At 46.1% G+C, this 20444-nt stretch overlaps 1 protein-coding gene across 4 annotated transcripts; it reads right to left on the bottom strand.

Annotated features, from left to right (window-relative positions):
• Window positions 1-1869: 1869 nt before the first annotated feature.
• Window positions 1870-20444, bottom strand: RNPS1 (RNA binding protein with serine rich domain 1). 4 transcript variants are annotated; one of them, XM_050968430.1, is made up of 8 exons: window positions 20426-20444; window positions 16868-17059; window positions 16415-16570; window positions 15905-16096; window positions 11007-11109; window positions 9902-10055; window positions 9163-9304; window positions 1870-2963 (listed from the first exon to the last, which is right to left on the bottom strand). In XM_050968430.1, the coding sequence occupies exons 2-8, from the start codon at window positions 16936-16938 to the stop codon at window positions 2858-2860; spliced, it is 924 nt and encodes a 307-aa protein (XP_050824387.1). In that variant the 5' UTR covers window positions 16939-17059; window positions 20426-20444; the 3' UTR covers window positions 1870-2857. The 4 variants fall into 4 exon arrangements, with proteins under 4 accessions (XP_050824387.1, XP_050824385.1, XP_050824386.1 ...); XM_050968428.1 differs by lacking the exon at window positions 20426-20444 and adding an exon at window positions 19888-19967; XM_050968429.1 differs by lacking the exon at window positions 20426-20444 and adding an exon at window positions 19769-19867.

Here is a 20444-nt window from a genome sequence, read left to right as displayed (position 1 = left end):
CTATGGCCAGAGCTCCCACCCTCTATGCCTAGTGCCACCTCAAGACCTTGCCACAAATGCCTGCCCAGGGCCCCCCACCCACAGCCCCACAACTGCCCAGCTCCCCACACAGAACCACAGCTCCCTATTGTCCCAACACACAGATCTTCCCTGCCCCATCACCACTCCCCTGCTCCAGACACCGACTCCCCCACACCCTGCCTCCCAGCCCTGCTGAGAGGCAACTGTCTGCCAAGCTGAGCCACCAGTGCAGGTCCCAGGGCAGGGAATTGCTTCAGTCCCTCGGGAGTGGTGCTATCAGCCAGGCCAGGGCCTGCCCCAGCCAGGCTCCCTCAGGACCCACTTGCCTGGAGGAGCCCAGTCAAGCCCTCCACACTCTCCCCTTAATTGGCCAACACTGGCCAGGCTTCTGGACCAGTCCCAGGCAGCTCAGCTCCAGGGAGACAGGTGGGGCCTCACAGGTGGTGGGAAGCAGAGACTGCCCGGAGCCACCGGTGCAGTGGGCTCTGGTCAGAGAAGGAGCCTTCAGCAGGCAGGCCAAGAAGAGCAAGGCGGGGGGGGACGGCCCGAGACAGCAGGATCTCAGGGCACAGAGCAAGTGGAGCAGGCTAGGACCCCTTCTGACCATGGGCCCAACTCCATGGCACTATTGTAAACCCGACACTGCCTCCACACACTCACTATTCACCCCACATGGGGGTCTCCTCCACCCCACTCCTACCCTGTGGTATCTCCTAACCAAAGCCAAGTCCCGAGAGCTTACAGCGGCGCTACTAGGAAGCTTGTTCAAGGCATGTCACAGCACCCGGGCTGGGGGGGGGCATGCTGATCTTGGCCCCAGGACTGGAAAAGGCAAAGGTGTAATAAGCAACATGCAGACTAGCCTAGAATGTGCCCCTGGGATTTCTTTATTCTTAGCAACTCTGCTGCAGGGGGCAGTACCCATGATGGAAAGGTGCTAGCCTGAGGCTGTATGCGTACATGCCTTATGTGGATGGGTTGTATTAGCTGGGCTACATCATGTGTACCATGTGATCTGGATCGGAATCTGCATGCTTACACCTGTTGCCACTTGGTCAGGGCTGCAGTGTGTTCTTGGATTTCCATCTCTTAGCTGCAAAGGAGATATTGTGTTGCCTGTTCCTGCCTCTTTACACTGCTCTTCTTCCTGGGCTCCTGTCCCACACCACCGTGGCTCTTAATGCAGCACCTTGGAGCAGGCTGTCACCCAGCATCAGGTGTATTTGACTCCCTCCCACATTTGTCTAGGGCAGTTAGTGGGATGTGACAACATACAGAACGAGACTATCCCCCACACTTTTTTTTTTTTTTTGCAAATTTAGGTTTTTACTGAATGTCATTGGCTTGTCAGCTCGATTGATCTTTAGCCACAAAAAGCCCTCCAATACTGCCCCGCTGACTGTCTCTCACTGCTGTCTTGGCAGGAAGCAAAGGGAAGAGTATGGGTCTCACTACAGACTCTGACCCATAGTAGCAGAAATTCAGGAGTTGCATCAGCCTCTTTTGAAACTAGTACAACTATGCTGGGAGGAATCTCTGATCAAGTCTTCCAGACTGTAGTTGAAGCAGCAGGGGAGTAGAAGGGAAGAAAAATGCAGTTCAAGCTGCACTTGCTTTATTTTTACTGTGTGCATGCACTGGCTTCATGACACAATCACTGTTCTCTAGCTCAAATTAATTCCATTACTGTCCCTCTTGATCAGCAAGCTGCCAGCGCCAGTAACATGAAGATCACCCTTTCCAGGATTAAATGGAAAAGATTTTATCTTAACATTTAAAATAAAAGGAGCTATTAGAGTTGCTTCCTCTATACACAATGTACAGGTGAGGCCAATAGTCTACAGGGAATGAACTAATTAATATTCTTTAATCTTAACCCTATGGGTTTATTCAATATGGTCATTTTACACAAACACAACCTGACCTAAGATGCTACAAAGTTATATAAAAAAATCAAACGTTGTAGACTGACTGTACAATAGATGGTAAATTACTTGCCTTTTGCAAGATTACCCAAATTAATCCAAACAGCATCAGCTCAGTCTTCCCCCTTTTCTTTGCAGTAAAGTAGGGTTTTATATTTTGTTGCCAGTTTGTATTGTTTTTTCTAAAAGCGGAAACATTTACACCATTTGGTAGAGGGTTGTGTGTGAAATCTGTACCAAAACCCTTCAGAAAGGGCAAGGGAATCCCTAAAGAGGGCAATTACAAAACAGTCCTTCAATTCCTGGCCTCTCTCTAACATGCAGTAGATGACATACACCCTGCCTCTTTGTGCAAACAAAAATTTATGCTCTCACTATTCGGGGCATAGGAGCAGAATGACAACTGCATATTTAAGTTTGAGGCAGATTTCTGTGTTTGGGTACCACCACTTCTGTAGGTCTGCACTGGTGCCTTGAGATGGATATAGCCACCACCACCACCCCTTCTCTTAGTAGTAGCCAGCCTTATGATTCCCAAAATAGGTCAGTACTTAGTTTTTTCTGCACGGCATGCTACGCCTTCAGAAATCATGAAGCAGGAGCCTGCTGATTAGAGGAGCAGAGGCTACATCATCTTTCCTACTGGTGGCTTGTGTGGAAAACAATATACCACATTTGCAGCCTTCAACCCAAAGCCACATTTAAAGCATTTAGGTTCAATGCCTGGAATCTAGAAGCTGCAAGGCACAGATTGCCTACTGGCCAGGAAACCCTCTCCTCTTAGTTTGCCTTCACTGCCAGGTTTTGATTTCTCTCACTTTCCCTTACCCAGGCCCATTATAAAAAAGGTACAATATTTAGTCTGGTGGGATTTAAGTTAAAAAATAAAAAGCTGTCCAGTCTTTTTTGCTTTATCGTGAAGAGTTTGAGCTGGAGCGGCTGCGATGACGTCTTCGGCCTGGAGATCTAGATCTTGACCGTCGGCGAACAGGGGACCTGCGTCTTGGAGATCTGGACCTGACAGAGAAAGGAGGAGAAAAGCTTCATTAGGAGACAAGGACAACAACAGGTTTAAATTATTTTACACAGATCTAACACCTTTTATCCAGAAGGATCCCAGAACATTTTATACAAAGAGCTCTAGTGAAATGCAGCCATCTTTGGGTTGGAAAGAGGCAGCTCAACAGCACACAACTCAGCAAGAGGGAATATTTTGACCAAGGATACCATGGCAAGCCACCAGAAAACAAACTGGACCTTGGGCTTTTACATTCTCACCTGAAAGACCTTGCACCACCCAAGTAAAGAGCACTATACTCTATTTATATTTCACAGAAAAACAGAGCTAAGTTGATCTTACTGGTATTTAACCTGTGAATCCAGGGAGACTAGGTACTCCAGTTCCAGTACTACCACCAGCAGTACAGCCCTCTGGCTCAGAGCATTAAACTTGCGTTGTTTTTCTTTATCATACAGCAGAACTGTTAGCATACTGCAACGTCAGAGAGTTTCTCCCTTAAACAGAAAGGGAGACAGAGTCTGGACTACAAACAGAAGCCAATAATCTTAACTGGCTCTGCAGGATCTATATATGCATCTAATGGGAAGCATAAAATAAGGTATCATGAACCTAAAGCCAAGAAAAAATGGTTACCTGCCTTTCATAACTGTTGTTGAGATGTGTTGCTCATGTCCATTCCATCGCAGATGTGTGCGCGCCACAAGCACGGAGATTTTTCCCCCAATTATACCAGTATGGCTAGTTCTAGCACACTCTGGAGGGCCTACGCTCATGTGCCAGTATAAGGGGTGCCATTTGCCCTCCGTCCTTCCAGTTCTTGCTTGCTGTCAACTCCGATGGCAGGGTAGGAGGGCGAGTCATGGAATGGACATGAACAACATCTCGAAGAACAGTTACAAAAGGTAGGCAACCATTTTTTCTTCGAGTGCTTGCTCATGTCCATTCCATGTCAGGTGAATCACAAGCAGTGTCCTTGGAGGTGGGCTGGGAGTTCACAGGCATGCCAACAGCAACACAGCTCTCCCAAAACTGGAGTCGTCTCTGGCCTATTGGGTGATTCTGTAATGGGATGTGAACGTGTGGATCAGCAACCATGTTGCAGCCCTGCAGATGTCCTGGATCAGTATTTGCACCAGGAAGACCGCTGAAGACGCTTGTGCTCTTGGTAGAAAGGGCCTTCACAATGGCCAGAGGCAGGACTTTCACTTGCTCATTGCATACCCAGATACAGACTGTAATCTGGGACAAGATCCACTGGGAGGACACCAGGAGACCTTTCATTCTATGCACAACTGCGACAAACAGTTGTCTGCAGAAGGGGCTCATCTGGTCAACATAGAAGACTATGGCCCTTCTCACACCCAGAGAGTGTACGCATCTTTCTTCCTCTGACTTACGCAATTTTGGGAAGATGACCAGCAGAAAAATGACTTAGTTGAAGTGGAACTGCAATACCATCTTGGGTAGAAAGGCTAGGTGGAGACAAGGTTGGACCTCATCTTTAAAGAACACAGTGTAAGGAGGCCCCGAGGTTAAGGCCTGAAGCTCTGAAACTCTCCTGGCCAAAGTGATTGCCACCAGGAAAGTGACCTTCCACAAGAGGAGCAGGAGGCCAAGGACTCGAATGGAGGCCTTGTGAGCCTAAAGAGGACCAGGTTTAAGTCCCACGGTGGAATAGGGTCACGGACCTGTGGGTAGAGCCTCTCCAACCCTTTAATGGATCTGCTTATCTTCTGGCCGAAGATCAATCTGCCTCAGATTGGGGGATGGAACGCCAAAATGGCCAGATGGACCACAACTGAAGGCAGTGAAAGGCCTTGCTGCTTCAGGTGAAGGAGATATTCCAAGATGGACTACAAGGATGCCTGTGCTGGGCACAGGTTCTGCTCGGCTGCCCAGCAAGTGAAGCATTTCCAATTGGCCAGGTAGGTTGCCCTAGTTCAGAGCTTTCTACTACCTAGCAAAATTTACTAGATCTGCTCCAAGCATGCGCTCTCATCCAGATTTAGCCATGCAGCAGCCAAGCCATCAAGTGCAGGCCTACTAGATTCGGATGGAGAATTTGCCCGTGGTCCTAAGACAGCAAGTCCAGTCTGAGAGGAAGTCCAGAGGGCTGCAACTGTGAAATCTACAAGCATGCTGAACTAATGCTAGTGAGGCTATGCTAGGGTGATCAGGATGACCTTTGTCGTCTTCTCCCTTTTGATCTTCAGAAGAACCTAGGCTGTCCATGACCGTAAGAAGGAATCAGAGAGAGCCTTTGCTTTGACTAAGCCTAGAGCAAAAGTGGTAATATTTCTTGTTCTGCACAGAGGCAAACAGGTCCACCTGGGGGGGAGTCCACCTCTGGGAGATGATGCTGATGACCTGCGAGTGGAGAGATCACTCGTGGTAAGAGGAGAATGACCTGCTGAAGTGATCTGCCAACACGTTCCACTCTCTGGGGAAACGTGACACCACCAGGTGAAGGAAGTGCTTTACACAGAAATCCCAGAGCCTGAGGGCTTTCTGACAGAGGACCTTGGAGTGTCCCCCTCCCTGTGTGTTGATATAAAACACTGACACTTTTTCATCAGTACTTGCACCTCTCTGCCTGAGGCCAGGCCAGGCATATTTCCCTGAGTTTCTTCACATTTATGTGTAATGACAGCTCGTCCCTTGAACAGAGACTTTGGGTTCTGAGGCTGCTGAGGTGGACCCCTCACCCCAGGTACGATGCATCTGATACCAGCATGATTGAGGGCCATGGGCAGTGTTCCCTCTAATTTTTCCCATGAATGTTATGTGCACCAAAATGGAGGTGATGTGTAACACATCACCTCCATATTGGTGCAGATAACAAAATTCATGTCGTGGGGCTGGGGCCGAGGAATTTGGAGTGTGGGAGGGGGAGTCAGGGCTAGGACACAGGATTGAGGTGCAGCAGGGGAAGATTGGGGTACAGGGGGTGATGGCTCCTGCTGGGGGTGCAAGCTCTGGGATGGAGCCAGGGATGAGGTGTTTGGGGTGAAGGCTGCCCGGAGGCTACAGCGGGGAGAGAGGACCTTTCCCCCTCCCCCCCACAGTGCTCTGCAGCAGCACCTGGGTTGGAGGGGGAGTGGGAAGGAACAGGCGTCTCTCCCTGCCATGGCAGTTCTGTGCTGGGAGAGAGGCGCCTCTCCCCACCACAGCCATGAGCCCCTGCTGCGTGGCTGCGCAGCTTAGAGGAAACTTAGGCCATGGGGACTCTAAGGGTATTCCAGATAGAACCGATCTAAGCACCACGTCAGGGAAGCGAGGACTGACACAGGCATGGTGAGAACAAAATCAAGATGGTGCCTGCTCAGTAAGTAGACCAGCATGAGACACATCTGCAGCTGTCTGAGGTACAGTCAAGCATGTCACACCACGTAGTTACATGCCTCCATGTGGCCTAGTAAACATAGGAACACCGGGCAGTCGTCAGCAGGCACACCGACACTCAGGTGATGAAGTCTGATATGGCTTTGTACCTGGCCTCAGCAAGAAGGCCCTGGCCTGAGACATGTCAAGTACAGCTCCTATAAATTCTGATCTTTGCACTGGGTCCAATGTTGATTTCTGCTCATTTGTTAGGAGGCCCAGCACTCTGCAAGTCGCTCATACCGAGATGCTGTGTTGGACTTAAGCCTTTGAGAACCCTTTTATCAGCTAGTCGTCAAGGTATGGGTAGATTTGTATGCCTTGGCACCTGGAGGTGGGCCGTGACTACTGCCATACACTCCAGAGACTTGCGGGGCTGCCAAGAAGCCAAAGGCAAGTGCTATAAACTGGTAATGTTCGTGGTCCACCATGAACCTGAGGAAGCACCTGTGTCCCCAAAAGATGGAGATATGGAAGCATGTGTCCTTCAAATCGAGGGTGGTGTACCAGTCCCCTGGATCTAGTGAGGAAAATGATGGAGGCCAGAAAACCATGCAGAATCTGAGTTTCTTGAGATACTTGTTGAGGCAATGCAGGTCTAGGATAGGCCTCAGACCCCTTTTCGCCTTGGGAATCTAGAGCTAACAGGAGTAGAATCCTTTCCCTCTCAGGTTCTATAGGAACTACCTCCATAGCTCCTGTCTGTAGGGCTTGCACCTCCTAGATAAGAAGTTGCTCATGAGAAGGATCCTTGAAGAAGGACAGGGAAGGGGGCATGCTGAAGCAAGGGAGAATACTGTTCCAGCAACTGTCATTGGTGGTAAGTAGGAACTCAAAAGGGCAAGGATCAGTGGCACCCCTTATACTAGTGCATGAGCATGGGCCTCCAGGGGGTGCTAGAGCCAACTCTATGGCTACCACTGGGAGAAAAACCTCTGGCAATGATGTATATGGCACATGCACATCTGACATGAGCAAGCACTTGAAGAAGAAGAAGAGGAAGAGTTTTAGTGAATCCTAAGAATAAAAATCCTAATCATTGGTAAGTGAATAATCAGACATTTCAAAATGCAACTGTGCTTGGAGCGCAGAATGACTGCACATCTCAGCTGGCATCTCTTATCCACCCCTTAAACATCATGTTATGTACACCACTTCCTATAGAGCTCTAGTCCTTCTTGTCATATACAACGGATATAAGGATATATACAGTGAGGGACCACTTAGAGAAGAAAGTCAGTGTTTAACTTTATATCCTAACTGCACTAAGGTGCTTTTCAAATTAATCATACATCAGATTCTCCTTATTCTGCCAAGTAGGTCTTTGCTCCCACAGCCAAGACAAACAGAAAGCTGATTTTTAGATGCAGGGAAAGGGTTTGCAGAACATCACTCTAGGAATCCCACCTCTAAAGAAACAGATAGTCACATACTAAGTTTGGTGAACACTGTAGTCAAAAGTGTAGTAGACACACCATGTTTAAACAGAGCATGGGTTGAAACCATATTGTCAATGTAGTTTTAACAGGGCCCAAGAGGGTTACAAAAATCAGATGAACTAACCTAGTACTGTAGAACCTCAGGAGTTATGAACACCTCGGGAATGGAGGTTGTTCAAAACTCTGAAATGTTCGTAACTCTGAACAAAACATTATGGTTCTTTCAAAAGTTTACAAAATGAACTTAATACAGCTTTGAAACTTCACTATGAAGAAGAAAAATGCTGCTTTCCCTTTATTTTTTTTGGTAGTTTACTTTTAATAGTACTGTACTGGCGCTTCCCCCCACCCCATCTCTGCTGCTGCCTGATTGTGTACTTCCAGTTCCAAACGAGGTGTGGGGTTGACTGGTCAGTTTGTAATTCTGGTGTTCATAACTGAGGTTCTACTGTACAAAAATTTAGGAAGGACAGATTAAATGAAGGAGGGAAAATACAAGCACTAACATCTGAGGGATGTTAATAAGCAGAGTTTGGTGGTTGATGGATATATTGTAGATCTTACATCACGTCAACTCAGCTATTAGGTTTCAGACTGGTAGCCATGTTAGTCTGTATCAGGAAAAACAACGAGGAGTCCTCGTGGCACCTTAGAGACTAACAAATTTATTTGGGCATAAGCTTTTGTGGGCTAGAACCCACTTCATCGGATCCATGAAGTGAAAGATACAGGAATACATGCATGAAGTGGATTCTAGCCTACAAAAGCTTAGAGACTAACAAATTTATTTGGGAATAAGGTGCCACAAGGACTCCTCACTGTTTCAGCTATTAGGGTATGTCTACAATACAACTGCATAGCTACCACGCACTTCAGGGTAGACACAAGAGGTTTTCCCAGCAATGTAGGTAGGCCACTTCTCCAAGAAGTGGTAGCTAGGTCGACAGAAGAGTTCTTCTGCCAGCCTTGCTGTGTCTACACTGGGAGTTAGGTCGACATAGCTACATCACACAGGACATGACATTTTTCACAGCCCTGAGTGATATAGCGAGGTTAATCTAAGTTTTAGGCCCTAGTATGTAAAGAAATAGGTGTCTCAAAAACTTCAGAAGCTGTTCTGAGCAGTGCCCAGTAAAGATCACCAATCATGTCCCATAGTGGTAACAGCAGTTTCTAACAGATCTTTAGAGTCTGTGTTTACTAAACCAGGAGTGAAGATGATCAGTCTCCAGGTTTGTTGAAATCAAGCCCAGGGAGGCGAAGTTACCAATGATGAAATCTGTGCCACAGACAAGATGCTTGGTGCCAAAAATGAAACATTACCACACCCGTTTAGCTTACACACTTCTAAGGAACTTCATAAAATATGGCTCACCTTCTCCTCATGCGAGGTGGCGACCTACGCCACATTGGTGGTGGCGGCAGCATCCTCCTTGGTGGGCTAAAGCGCCTGGGAGGTGGCCTAGGCCGAGGTGCCAGTACAGCTGTAGCAGTGATCTCCTGACCATCAATCTGTCCTGTTTACAGTTAAAAAGACAAAGAATAAGCTAAAAATTTCCAGCCCCCGTGTGCTAGACACAGCATTATTGCACCTCTGCTACAGACTTCCATCCTCACAAGGTTGCTGCTTTGGTACATTTGGAGCATTCGTGATCTAGTGGTTACAGCAAAAAAATCAAGAGGCCTAGTCTCTCTCCCCAACTTTGTCACTGACTCACCGACCCACCGTCAGCAAATCATTTAGACAGTCAACTTAAAAATCACTTCTGCCTAAAACCCATGGAAGGTCTAGAATCTACTATTCTGACAAGCAACAGTTCAGATGACAGAGTTGGGTTTTTTGGATCATCTGACTTTGTGAGACAGTGCTTTATGTAAGGTCAGTTTAGCTGTTTCCCCTGTATGGTCGGTTTCGCTGCTTGTGAGAGTGTCTCTGCTCTATTGTTGGGTGACAAAGACATGGGGGGAAAAATTAAGAAAGTGGGATTGTAAAACCACAAAAGTTGGTAGGACAACTCAGGGCCAGTAATCCTTTTAACTCATTTCTATCAACCCTCATATCCTCCATGGATTTCAATTAGTCCTGCTGGTTTCTTTGTACATCTGGTACCTACCTCCATCCATATGCTTCAGCGCCTTTTCGGCATCATCTGGATTCTCAAACTCCACATAAGCATAACCCTTGGAGAGATGTGGATTTAACCTGTCAACTGGCATGTCAATCATTTTAATCTTCCCATAAGTGGAAAATATTTCCATGATGTGATCCTAGAGAAAAAAATAGTTATTATGAAGGACAGTGCCAATTCCCACTTTATCATGTGCTATTGATAGAGAATGCTAAATTGGAGGCATACCCAATACAAGATCAAAGACCAATATCAACATCAAGGTAGACCAATCTTATTAACTGGATATGGATACAGTTTGAATTCCCACCAGCCCCCTATTGCTGCCTACTCAGTTTCTTCCTCTAATTCGCAAACCCTAGACAAATGTCTACTGACTATCCTCCTCAAAAAAAGGCCAGAGGATCTAGGATGTGGTAAACTTTTCAGGAGTGAAAGAATGAATGAAATCATGAAGTTTAAGTGGGAAATGGCAAGGAGAGGGGCTGTCTGAGGTCAAATGCTCAAGGCGACAGATGTATTTTCTCTCTTTATATAGCATCATATAGTTACATGTTCCCTCTACGAAGGCCTCACACCTCACCAGAACAATTATCTGGCAAGGAGGACTGAACTGAGCACCACTCCTGCATATCAACCGCGGACATTCTCAGCTGGCCTTCAGTTGTAAATTTTTCAACAAAGGGGTCAGCTACGCTTCATCTTCCAATCAAGACAAATGTAAGTTACACAACATCCTGTGAGAGAACCAGGAAACCAAGTACAGGTTTAAATCCAAGTCCCCTGCTTGATAACACAGGGCACTAGATCTCGGACATGGCATACAGGTTTTCTGAGAATCATACCCTGCCATGGATTAATTGCTCTTGGCTTGAGCCAAGTATGATATGATCAGGTGCCACGCGAGTTTCCCCACACAGACAGGTCTGCCAATGCACCTCAACTTTGCGTATGGATAATGTAAGCACTTCCAACACAGTGACACCTGATTGCAATCTAGTAATAAACTGTTTCTGAAGATACTATTTAAAAAACTCAAATAACTCTCCCAAAGATGTGAAAATTCAAGGATAGAGGGGCAGGCCATTACCTTGGTCACATTTCTGGTGAGTCTCCCAACATGAACTTTGGTAGGTCTGGGCGATGGACTCCGTCTCTTCCGCTCCTTTTCATCTCTCTTGGGTGGCTTAGACCTGAGTTGAATATCACCAAACTATCAAATCTCCTGATAACATACAAGCCAATCCCCATAACTAAGGCTACATTTTAGTGAAGTCATGAACAAGTCACAGGCAGTAAACAAAATTTCACACCCTATGACCTGTCCATGACTTTTGCTATATAAACCTAACTAAAACTTGGGCTGGGGGGTGGGGACGCAGGTGCTCTGGGAGGCACCATGGCACACAGCCCGGGCCCCCTGCAGGTGCTTTGCAAATCCGTGACTTCTGTGATGGTCTCGCAGTCTTACCCATAACACAAAGGTGACTTGCAAAGGAACTTTTTTAAATGGACTTGTATCTTGTTTTGCTTCTTTATAATAAATAAGGGTCTGAAAATCTGCAGGACTGGAGAGTTTAAAAGGTTTTTACTTGCTTTTTAATTCAGAAATATCCTGAATGTCAAATCTGTTTTTCTCTGATTTTGCTGGAGGAACTCTTAGGATCTAGAGCATGTGTACCGTGAGTTCTCATACATTAACTGAAGAGGGGCTAGGGTCTTGCTGGGTTCATAGCCAAATCTAGCAACCACTTCCATCAGTACAGGTTTGGTTTTGGAGCTTTCTGGCCATGGACATGTTAATAGGATGGAAGACCAATGAATTATGAAGCAAGCTTACCAAGGAATGTTCCTACATAGCACAACCATGTTGTTGCCAAAAGCTTAAGATAAGATTGTCGGTAATGGACGTAAACCGAATATCCAGGCAGACCACCTTAAAGACCTAGCTAGAAACTGATCCAAGCAGTGCTCAATTCGCAAGAAGGCTATATCCCTTTGGAATTTGCCATGATGATGAAGTGTTCAGCATTGAACAGATTTCCTTTCTCTCAAGTGTTTATTAGCCACTGGAGTTACATGTGTGTTCACAAAAACAGATGCGTTTAAAATACTTTAAAAAAAAAAATAAGTGTTTTGCTATTGCTCAACTTTCAGTTTCTCGACTCATTATCCCAAAGACATTAGATTCATTAGTCAAAGTCTGCCACGGTAGATAAGACAAAAAATTTTTGTTTAAAAAAAAAAAGAAAAGAAAGAAAAAAATGGCAGATAAACTTTGGAAACAATATTTCAGACCTTCTATGTCAGGGGCAGGCAAACTTTTTGACTTCAGGGCTGCACTGGGTTTCCAAAATTGTATGGAGGGCCGGTTAGCAGACGCTGTGGCTCCCCAAACAGCCAGGCGTGGCCCAGCCCTAGCCCCATCCAACCCCTCCTGCTTCTTGCCCCAACAGCCCCCCTGGGACTCCTGCCCCATCCAACTCCCTCTGTTCCCTGATTTCCCCTGGAACTCCTACCCCTGACTGTCCCCCGCTGCCCCATCCAACCCCCCCCCGTCATCCTTGACTGCCCCCCTAGGGCTCCTGCCCCCATTCAACTCCCCTGTTCCCCGCTCTCTGACCACCCTGACCCCTATCCACACCTCCACTCCCTGATCACCACTCCGAACTCCCCTGCCCTCTATCCAACCCCTCCTGCTCCCTGCCCCCTTACTGCACTGCCTGTGCTGTGCAGTGGCGTGCTCCAGAGCACTGGGTCAGGACGGGCTCTGCAGCTGCGCTGCCCCAGGAGCTCGCAGCCCCGTAGCCCAGAGCATTGCGCCCGCGGCATAGCGAGCTGAGGCTGTGGGGGAGGGGCCAGGGGCTAGCCTCCCTGGGCAGGAGCTCACAGGCTGGGCAGGAGGGTCCCACGGGCCACAGTTTGCCCACTTCTGCTCTATATACATTAGAAATAAATGAAGGGGCACTGTAACAGGGTGTTGGCTAAGGAACCCTGAGCCAGGCCTCTGTCACACCAGCTCCAATCAAAAAAGAAGAATTGGGGCTGGCTGAGTAAGTCCAGGCCTGAGTGGCAGATGGGGATCAGCTGCCGGCTAGGGGCTCCATAAAGGCTGGCAGGAAGGAAGCCGAAGTAGGAGAAGCCAGAGAGTTAGAGGGAGTGAGAGTTCTTCTCTGATGGCTGCAGGTGTTAGCAGTTCCTGGGGCTGTGATACTGAAACTGTTTGTAGCTAAAAGGTGGTGGGAAAGTAAACTGTAAATAAAGAACATGGGTGATTGCACCAACGCAGAGGTCTCTGGCTGGTTTGTGGGTGCAGCAGGGGCAGAAGACAGAGAGGCTCAGTTGCACCCCCATTACAGGCACAAAGCCAATTATATTGGCAGGGGAGGGGAGAAAAGGGGCATTTATATTGGTCTGCCAATGAAACCCCTGCACAACAGTCATTTCCACATAGTTTTAGCAGCTATCCCAGACAGGTTTAGGTTAATACAGACACACCATTTGAAAACTGAGTTTTCAAGCTTTCAAATAATCAACCAATGGATCTTATCTGTTTTCCCATCTGTTAAACGGGGATATTACCTCACAAGGGCACATTGGTGAAGACTGTTTATAGTGCTTTGAAGTGGTAAAGTTGTATGCAAGTACTAAGTTTTATTAACTCTAACTGCTCCAATTAGTGGCTGCTAGCAGTAGGGAAGGTTTAGGTTGGCTATCAGGAAAAACGTTTTCACTAGGAGGGTGGTGAAGCACTGGAATGGGTTACCTAGGGAGGTGTTGGAATCTCCTTCCTTAGAGGTTTTTAAGGTCAGGCTTAACAAAGCCCTGGCTGGGATGATTTAGTTGGGGACTGGTCCTGCTTCGAGCAGGGGGTTTGACTAGATGACCTTCCAACCCTGGTATTCTATGATTCTATGGCTGCTGACACCATATTGGTCAGAGTAACTTCCAGCAGAGTTAGGGGACAGTACTGAAAATTATGTCTGCAACTGAAATCCCAATGATACTATGGCTACTAGCATTGCTAACATCACTTTAGTTGATAGGGGAAATTCTCCTAAATTTCCCTAGCATAGATAGAGCCTAAGAGACAGCAGGCTATTATTTCTTTACCCCTTTGAAATCAAAGAACAGTGAGGGATGCAGGAGATGACATGGGCACAGTAAACAGGCAAATTATAGATCTAGCAATTCAGAGCTCTCTGATTCCTGCTCTCTAGACAGGGACTCTGGTGCCATGTGATTATGCAACCACCTAAATTGCTGTGTATTTGTGGAAATTTTTTTTTTTAACTGGCATATAATTGTACTAAAAAAAAAATAAAAAAAAAAATCAAAGCTTTAATTTGAAACAGTTAATTCTATAATTTTTATAGTTGCTAAAATACATTCACTTCACATTATGAAGGGTAAATTGATGCTGTAGAAATGTGTGCCTAAATCTGAAGGGGGGTTGGGGGTGGGGGAAGCTTGAAGATAAAAGTTCCCAATTATTTCATTGGAATGTTGGCTCTGAAGTCTGACAAATTAAAGATGTCAATACTAGCTATTTCTGCTAAAATGCTCAGTAGTGAAATATCAGGCTAATAAACCTATCATTTTTAGAGGTACTGGCAGGGTGTAGCTGGCATCTACTTGCTATCAAGTCAAATCTCATCCCACTCCCAGAATTTAAAGTGAAGAGACTAGGGAAAAAGATGTACCCGCTGTCTACCAGCAAAAGCCTCAACTGCATCCCGGATATCAAACTCAGAACACCTCCGCCAGCCTTTCTTGGCATCAAAAGCCTAACCCATGCCCCTAACCTGTTGATATGGAAAGCCAGTTATTTCCATGTCTACAATTACTCACTGTCACTATAAAGATCTGAAACGCGCTGAAAATTACTTACATCCCAATTCTGCAAACACACACTTAACATGATTAACTTAACTATTGTAATTACTACCATTTGCAGGATCAAAGCATAGACTGTAAGCATGTTAAGCAGGAACCATAACTTTTGATACATGTACATACAGTGTCTAACACAATGGGACTCAAATCCCTGTTTGGAGCCTTTTGAACTATAACAATACAAATAATAGCAGCAAAGAGTCCTGTGGCACCTTATAGGCTAACAGACGTATTGGAGCATGAGCTTTCATGGGTGAATACCCACTTTGTCGGATGCAATACAAATAATAAGCTCTGATGGGGGCCTAAGGAAAACATCAATAAACCATCAAAAAGCATACTGCACCAATTACAATAGACTGAGTGGGAGAAGCAGAGTACCTGACATACACAAGGCCTTTGTTACAGACCTCAAACTTTCATACTTTTAAGACTTGTTTCCAGTCCTTCCTAACTTCCACATCTATAAGAGTAAATGAAACATTGTGCCTGTATAGCACCTTTGTCGGGGAGAAAAATCAAACAGTTTCCAAACAGCTGTCCAGTACAGACACTTCTTTTTGGGGGGAGAACAGTCCTGTACTCAGAAGGAACTGGACTAGACAATTTATGATTTTGTGATTATATTCACAGCACCAGTTTCATGTTATACCCAAGGTGAAGAATTCTAGAGAAACAAAGAAGCAGATTCTACTCAGTTCAATTTCTACCTTAAAGAAAAACACGATTCCTTGCAATTTTTCCACCAGTTTCACTCGGCTACAAATCCCAGATTATGTAGATAAACAGTCTTATATGCCCCATCTTCTGTAGATCCCAAATAATCAGGCATGGATACATTTTAGATACGTGATTGTGTGTGATATATGTGAGAGTCAGTTATGAATTAATGAGATCTTTAAACTCCTTCCTGAAGAACATGTAGTTAGGTTACATCCATGCTCAAGCAATAGCTAGATTATATCTCTGGGATATGAATAAAGCAGACAATTTATTTTTAAACAGATAGATTATGTCTCTGCTCACAAGCCTACACACTCCATGGCAACTTCCCAACCACCTGATAATTTTAACTGGATGAATCAAACTCACTTGGAGCGGGAACGTCTCCTGTTGTCATGTCTACGTCGAGACGGGCTTGGGGATCCAGAGGAACTGCTGGAACTGGAGCTACGAGAGGTGCTGGAGCTCCCAGAGCGGCTTGATGCAGAGGAGGAACTGGATCCACTGCTGGAACCAGTGCTGGAGCTGGACCCTGAACTGGAAGTGGAGCTGGAGCGGGACCTTTTGCGAAAAAAATCAGTGCAGAATACACAGCGGAAAGGATAGCTGAATATCATCTCCAGGTAAATACAAGACAAGAATTGGTGGTTAAAGTGATGAGAGCTCAACCTCACAGCTAACATTAGTTCAGCCAAGGGAGAGACTGAACTCTATGCAAAGCATGCTCATTTATAAAGCAAGAGGGTAACTTTTTAGCAATGTAATCCCCCAAGGAGTCTTCTAATATGGGGAACCACAAAGCACATTTGTAGCATTTGAACAGGAGCACAACTCACTACTATTTGGGCTATCACTGGGATGCAGAGAAACTCTGGTTACCTGGTACTGGTGCTACCACTGGAAGCACTGCGCCTTTTGCGTGTTTTGTCCCGACCACGATCCTTTTCACTTGATTCCTTGGTGGACACTTTGTCCTTAGATCTGTCCTTGGATTTGTCTTCAGTCCGATCTTTGCGCTTGGTTGGAGAGGGAGCCCTTTAAGAAGAAACGGTCAAAAGAAATTATTTCACTTTAAACAAAACACTGAACTTTAAAGCCAACTTAGAATAACCATTATTGCAGAGCCAGAACACTAGGATTTTTAATTTTTTTAAAAAACAGATCACAAAAGTTCATGCTACAGAGAAACTTTAAAGAAGAAAGTCAAAGTTGTAATTTAAGAAAATTCTCATTGTAAGAGAGATATTTCCAATTCCACATCCTCACTGGAAACACACTAGTATCCTACATGTCCCCAGTGGGTATAAGCCTAGAAAATTCAGACAGAATTACCTAGTGCTGGATTTTTTATTATTTTCTTTGAATCCTAGCAAACTCTTCTTTTTCATTCCTGAAAATTCCATTTTCCCTTCTGAGGCGTCCCAAGCAGCACTGGATGGGCCTCACTTATCTCAAATCTCACTTCTAACTCCTTGATTCTGAGAAACGATCCCTAATCGAGTGCAATAAACTCCAAAGAGCAGCCTAGTGACAAGATAAAAGGGTTTAGAAACAAGAAATTAACGTTTTAGCAAAAACAACAAACCTATTTTTCAATAAAGGCAGCAGGAGGTGGGGGTCAGCTAATGAGATATTGACAATATCGTATTGTACACACAATAGTTATTCACATCGTTACATTGCTATTAGAGCCAAATACCTGTGCCTGCTCACACAGAGATACACACTGTCCGTCTTGCTGAAGACTTGATATGGATGCCTCAAGGTTTCAGCTGACATTTCATAAGAGTACAAAGGGTACAAATTAGCAAGCTGAGATGTATGGCAGACAGGGAAAACATGGATTTTCCATGAGTTTTTCTCTGCCAGATGTAGGTGTGTTGCCTAACCTGCCTTGTGACAGCCATCCGCCCTTCAGAGAGTCGACTAAGCACTGTTTCCTCTAGAGCCAATTGCTGCCACAACATACGTTGGTTAGCAAAGGGGTGTTTCCCAAAAGCTGCATAAGGCACTCTGTCTCCCTACTTTCAGTGGAAGCAAGCTGCCTCCATTGCTCTGCCAGCCTTGGAAGCAAGGGACTGAACTGAGGAACCAGTCTGATGCACTGTTGAATCTCTCTTGGTGGAAGGCCTACATGGGGCTCAGATTTCATCCACCCCTACAGATCAATTTGTACTCTTGATACAAATAAAGGACACAAATCAACACCAGTAATTCATATTAAAATACTAGTCATGAGTGGAACCCTAAGTGCAATCCATAAGAGGTCTTTTTATCCCATATGTAATATGGTATCCAAATATATATATAATCACATTTTAACTAAATTGGTGGATTGCTTACCATTTAATAAAAGTGCCAGAGGTATGTGACCTAATAGCTCAATGGGTCTCAAACTGGGGGTCACGACCCCTCAGGGGGTCATGAGCTTATTATGGGGGGTCAGGAGCTGTCAGCCTCCACCCCAAACCCTGATTTGCCTCCAGCATTTATAATGGTGTTAAAAATATTTTAAAAGTGTTATTAATTTATGGGGGGGGGGGTCAAACTCAGAGGCTTGCTATGTGAAAGGGGTCACCAGTACAAAAGTTTGAGAACCACTGTAATCGACATTAACAGCAATTGGTAGGTTGCTCCTCGCTACAGAGCCAACTTAGCAGTCACCCTTATGGTGACTGTAAGCTGTATACAGTACCTCTATTATCCTAGACAATTCATTAAACATTTGGAAAGCAACTGGACATTACTTGCATTTTTAAAAGTGACTATGCACTGCCAGACCCATAAAACAGGATACAGAATGCTACTAATGAAAATGAAGCTGGATATTTAGGCACATTACATAAATTAGAGTTAGAAACATTTGGTAATAAGAATGAACTTCATGTAGTTTTCTGGATTTCATATTGTTTTGTCCTTTGAATCTGCAATTCCCTTATACTGATTTTCTGGGGCAGGACAATTTACCTATTGTCTCCCTTTCCCTCCATGGAAATACATGTACCCCCACTTAATAGAACAAACTCTGTCTTGCTTATTTACAATCAACAAATTGATTGCAAATGTGTACTTTCTGATGAGAAAGAACTGAAATCTCAGTGAATGAGACAAGACTATATGACTTTCACAAGTTAGTGTATTTAGACTGAGCCTTTGAGGGCAGGGGACTGGACTCGATGACCTCTCGAGGTCCCTTCCAGCCCTAATATCTATTAACCCAAACAAACACTCACTGAAAAATAATTTTATCAGGAATGAGTTATGTATACATCTACAGACAAAAGTGTACATGCATGGATGGCATTTGCAAGAATATGCTTTTTTCCTACTTCTTACAAGAAAACTTCTCCACTAACAAATTAGTTTTTCTGCAACACTGAATATCTAAATGAAAAACATAAACACAAGTCATACAGGATGTGTTGGTTTGATACTTTACTCTCTCACTTTTCTTCTCTAATGAGCTGTGCACTGCAGCTCTACTCTCAAAGTCACATTACAGTGATGGGTGAGGCAAACTCAGCTCTGCCAAAGACTTCCTATATGATCTTAGCTATTAAGGCAAGTCATTTAGTCTCAGTCTTTCTGTGCTCCAAGTCCCCATTTGGAAAATAGTGATAACATTTCCTTATAGAAGTGTTACAAGGTTAACTTCATTAGCATACAAGGAGCACCTAGCTATTACAGCGATAAAGACCGCAGAATTAGCCAGATAAATGCTTGTGTTCAGTCTGTATCTCAGTTTGCACAACGTTTTGGGGGGGATATGTACTGCAATTTGCAGTGCCCGATGCACCATGGGTTTGTTAGTGACCACAGAACATGTGCGGCCTTACTATGAACTTGGCCACGACAACGGCTGAGAAAGAGGGATAGAAAAACACAGCCCCGAAGAGGATCGATACAGAGGCAGATCCTCCCGCGGAACTGCCCCAGCGGTTAGCAGGTGTAGCAGAACAGGAGATGTGGAGGGAGAGAGCAGTACTGGAGCCTGCGCCCTGTTCCAGAGCGGCCCACCCCGACTCTCAGCTACAGGGGAACGCAGCTTCACCATCCCCGCTACAAAACCCCAGCGGGGCAGCCTGGCCCAAGTGCACAGCGATCCCCAAAAGCAGAAGGAGGAAGAGATGCCTCTGCGGCCCACCCCTAAACTTCCAGGCAGGCTTTCCAAAGGCCCCTCCCCCAGGGCTCCGTCCTCCAGGGCGGGTTAGGTCCCGGCCTTCCCATCCCCACCTGCCATATCCTGCTCCGCAGCTCCAGGCCCCTCCTGTCGGAGTCGGGAGACGGTAGCGGGGCCCCCGACGCCTCACCCAGGCCAGATGGCGCCAGATCCCCCGATGCCCCCTACTTACATCCTCGGCGCCCGCCACAGAAACCGCTCCCGAGCCCCGACCCCGTCGCGCTCACTTAGACGCTCCGCCGCGTCGAGCGGGAAGCGCTCCGCACGGCGCACGCTGATGGCGTCACCCGCCAAAGGGGCGGGGGACGGCGAAGGCATTTAAAGAGACACGGGTAGATTGGTCTGTATCGCTCGCTGCTGCTAGCGGTGCGGGCTGTGGCAGGGCTGAGACCGTTCGCCACCCCCTAGGTCTGATGGGGGCTGAAGTGATGGCTGCCACCGACTGTGCCATGCTGCATGGAGAACAGCCTCCCGGCCCTACTCTCCCAAAAGCTCCCCGCAGGGCTCCCACAGTTTACCTGGTGTGTTGTCCCCGTGTATCCACACACACCATGTCTGCTCCCCCCAAAATCTAACTGCCATCTGCTGTAACCCCATGCCAACTTTCTGAGCGAACAAAACCAAACATCCTTGTCCTGTCCTTCTCTGAGGTCCCGCCTGGCCTGCCTCATCTTCCCCCCTCCCTCTATTGCTCGCTCTCACTTCCTCACTCATTTTCACCTGGGTGGG

Source organism: Gopherus flavomarginatus, chromosome 9, assembly GCF_025201925.1.
Source record: "Gopherus flavomarginatus isolate rGopFla2 chromosome 9, rGopFla2.mat.asm, whole genome shotgun sequence".
Classification (NCBI taxonomy): Eukaryota; Metazoa; Chordata; order Testudines; family Testudinidae; genus Gopherus; species Gopherus flavomarginatus.
Note: the sequence above shows the minus strand (reverse complement) of the source record. Positions and strands in the feature narration are given on the sequence as shown.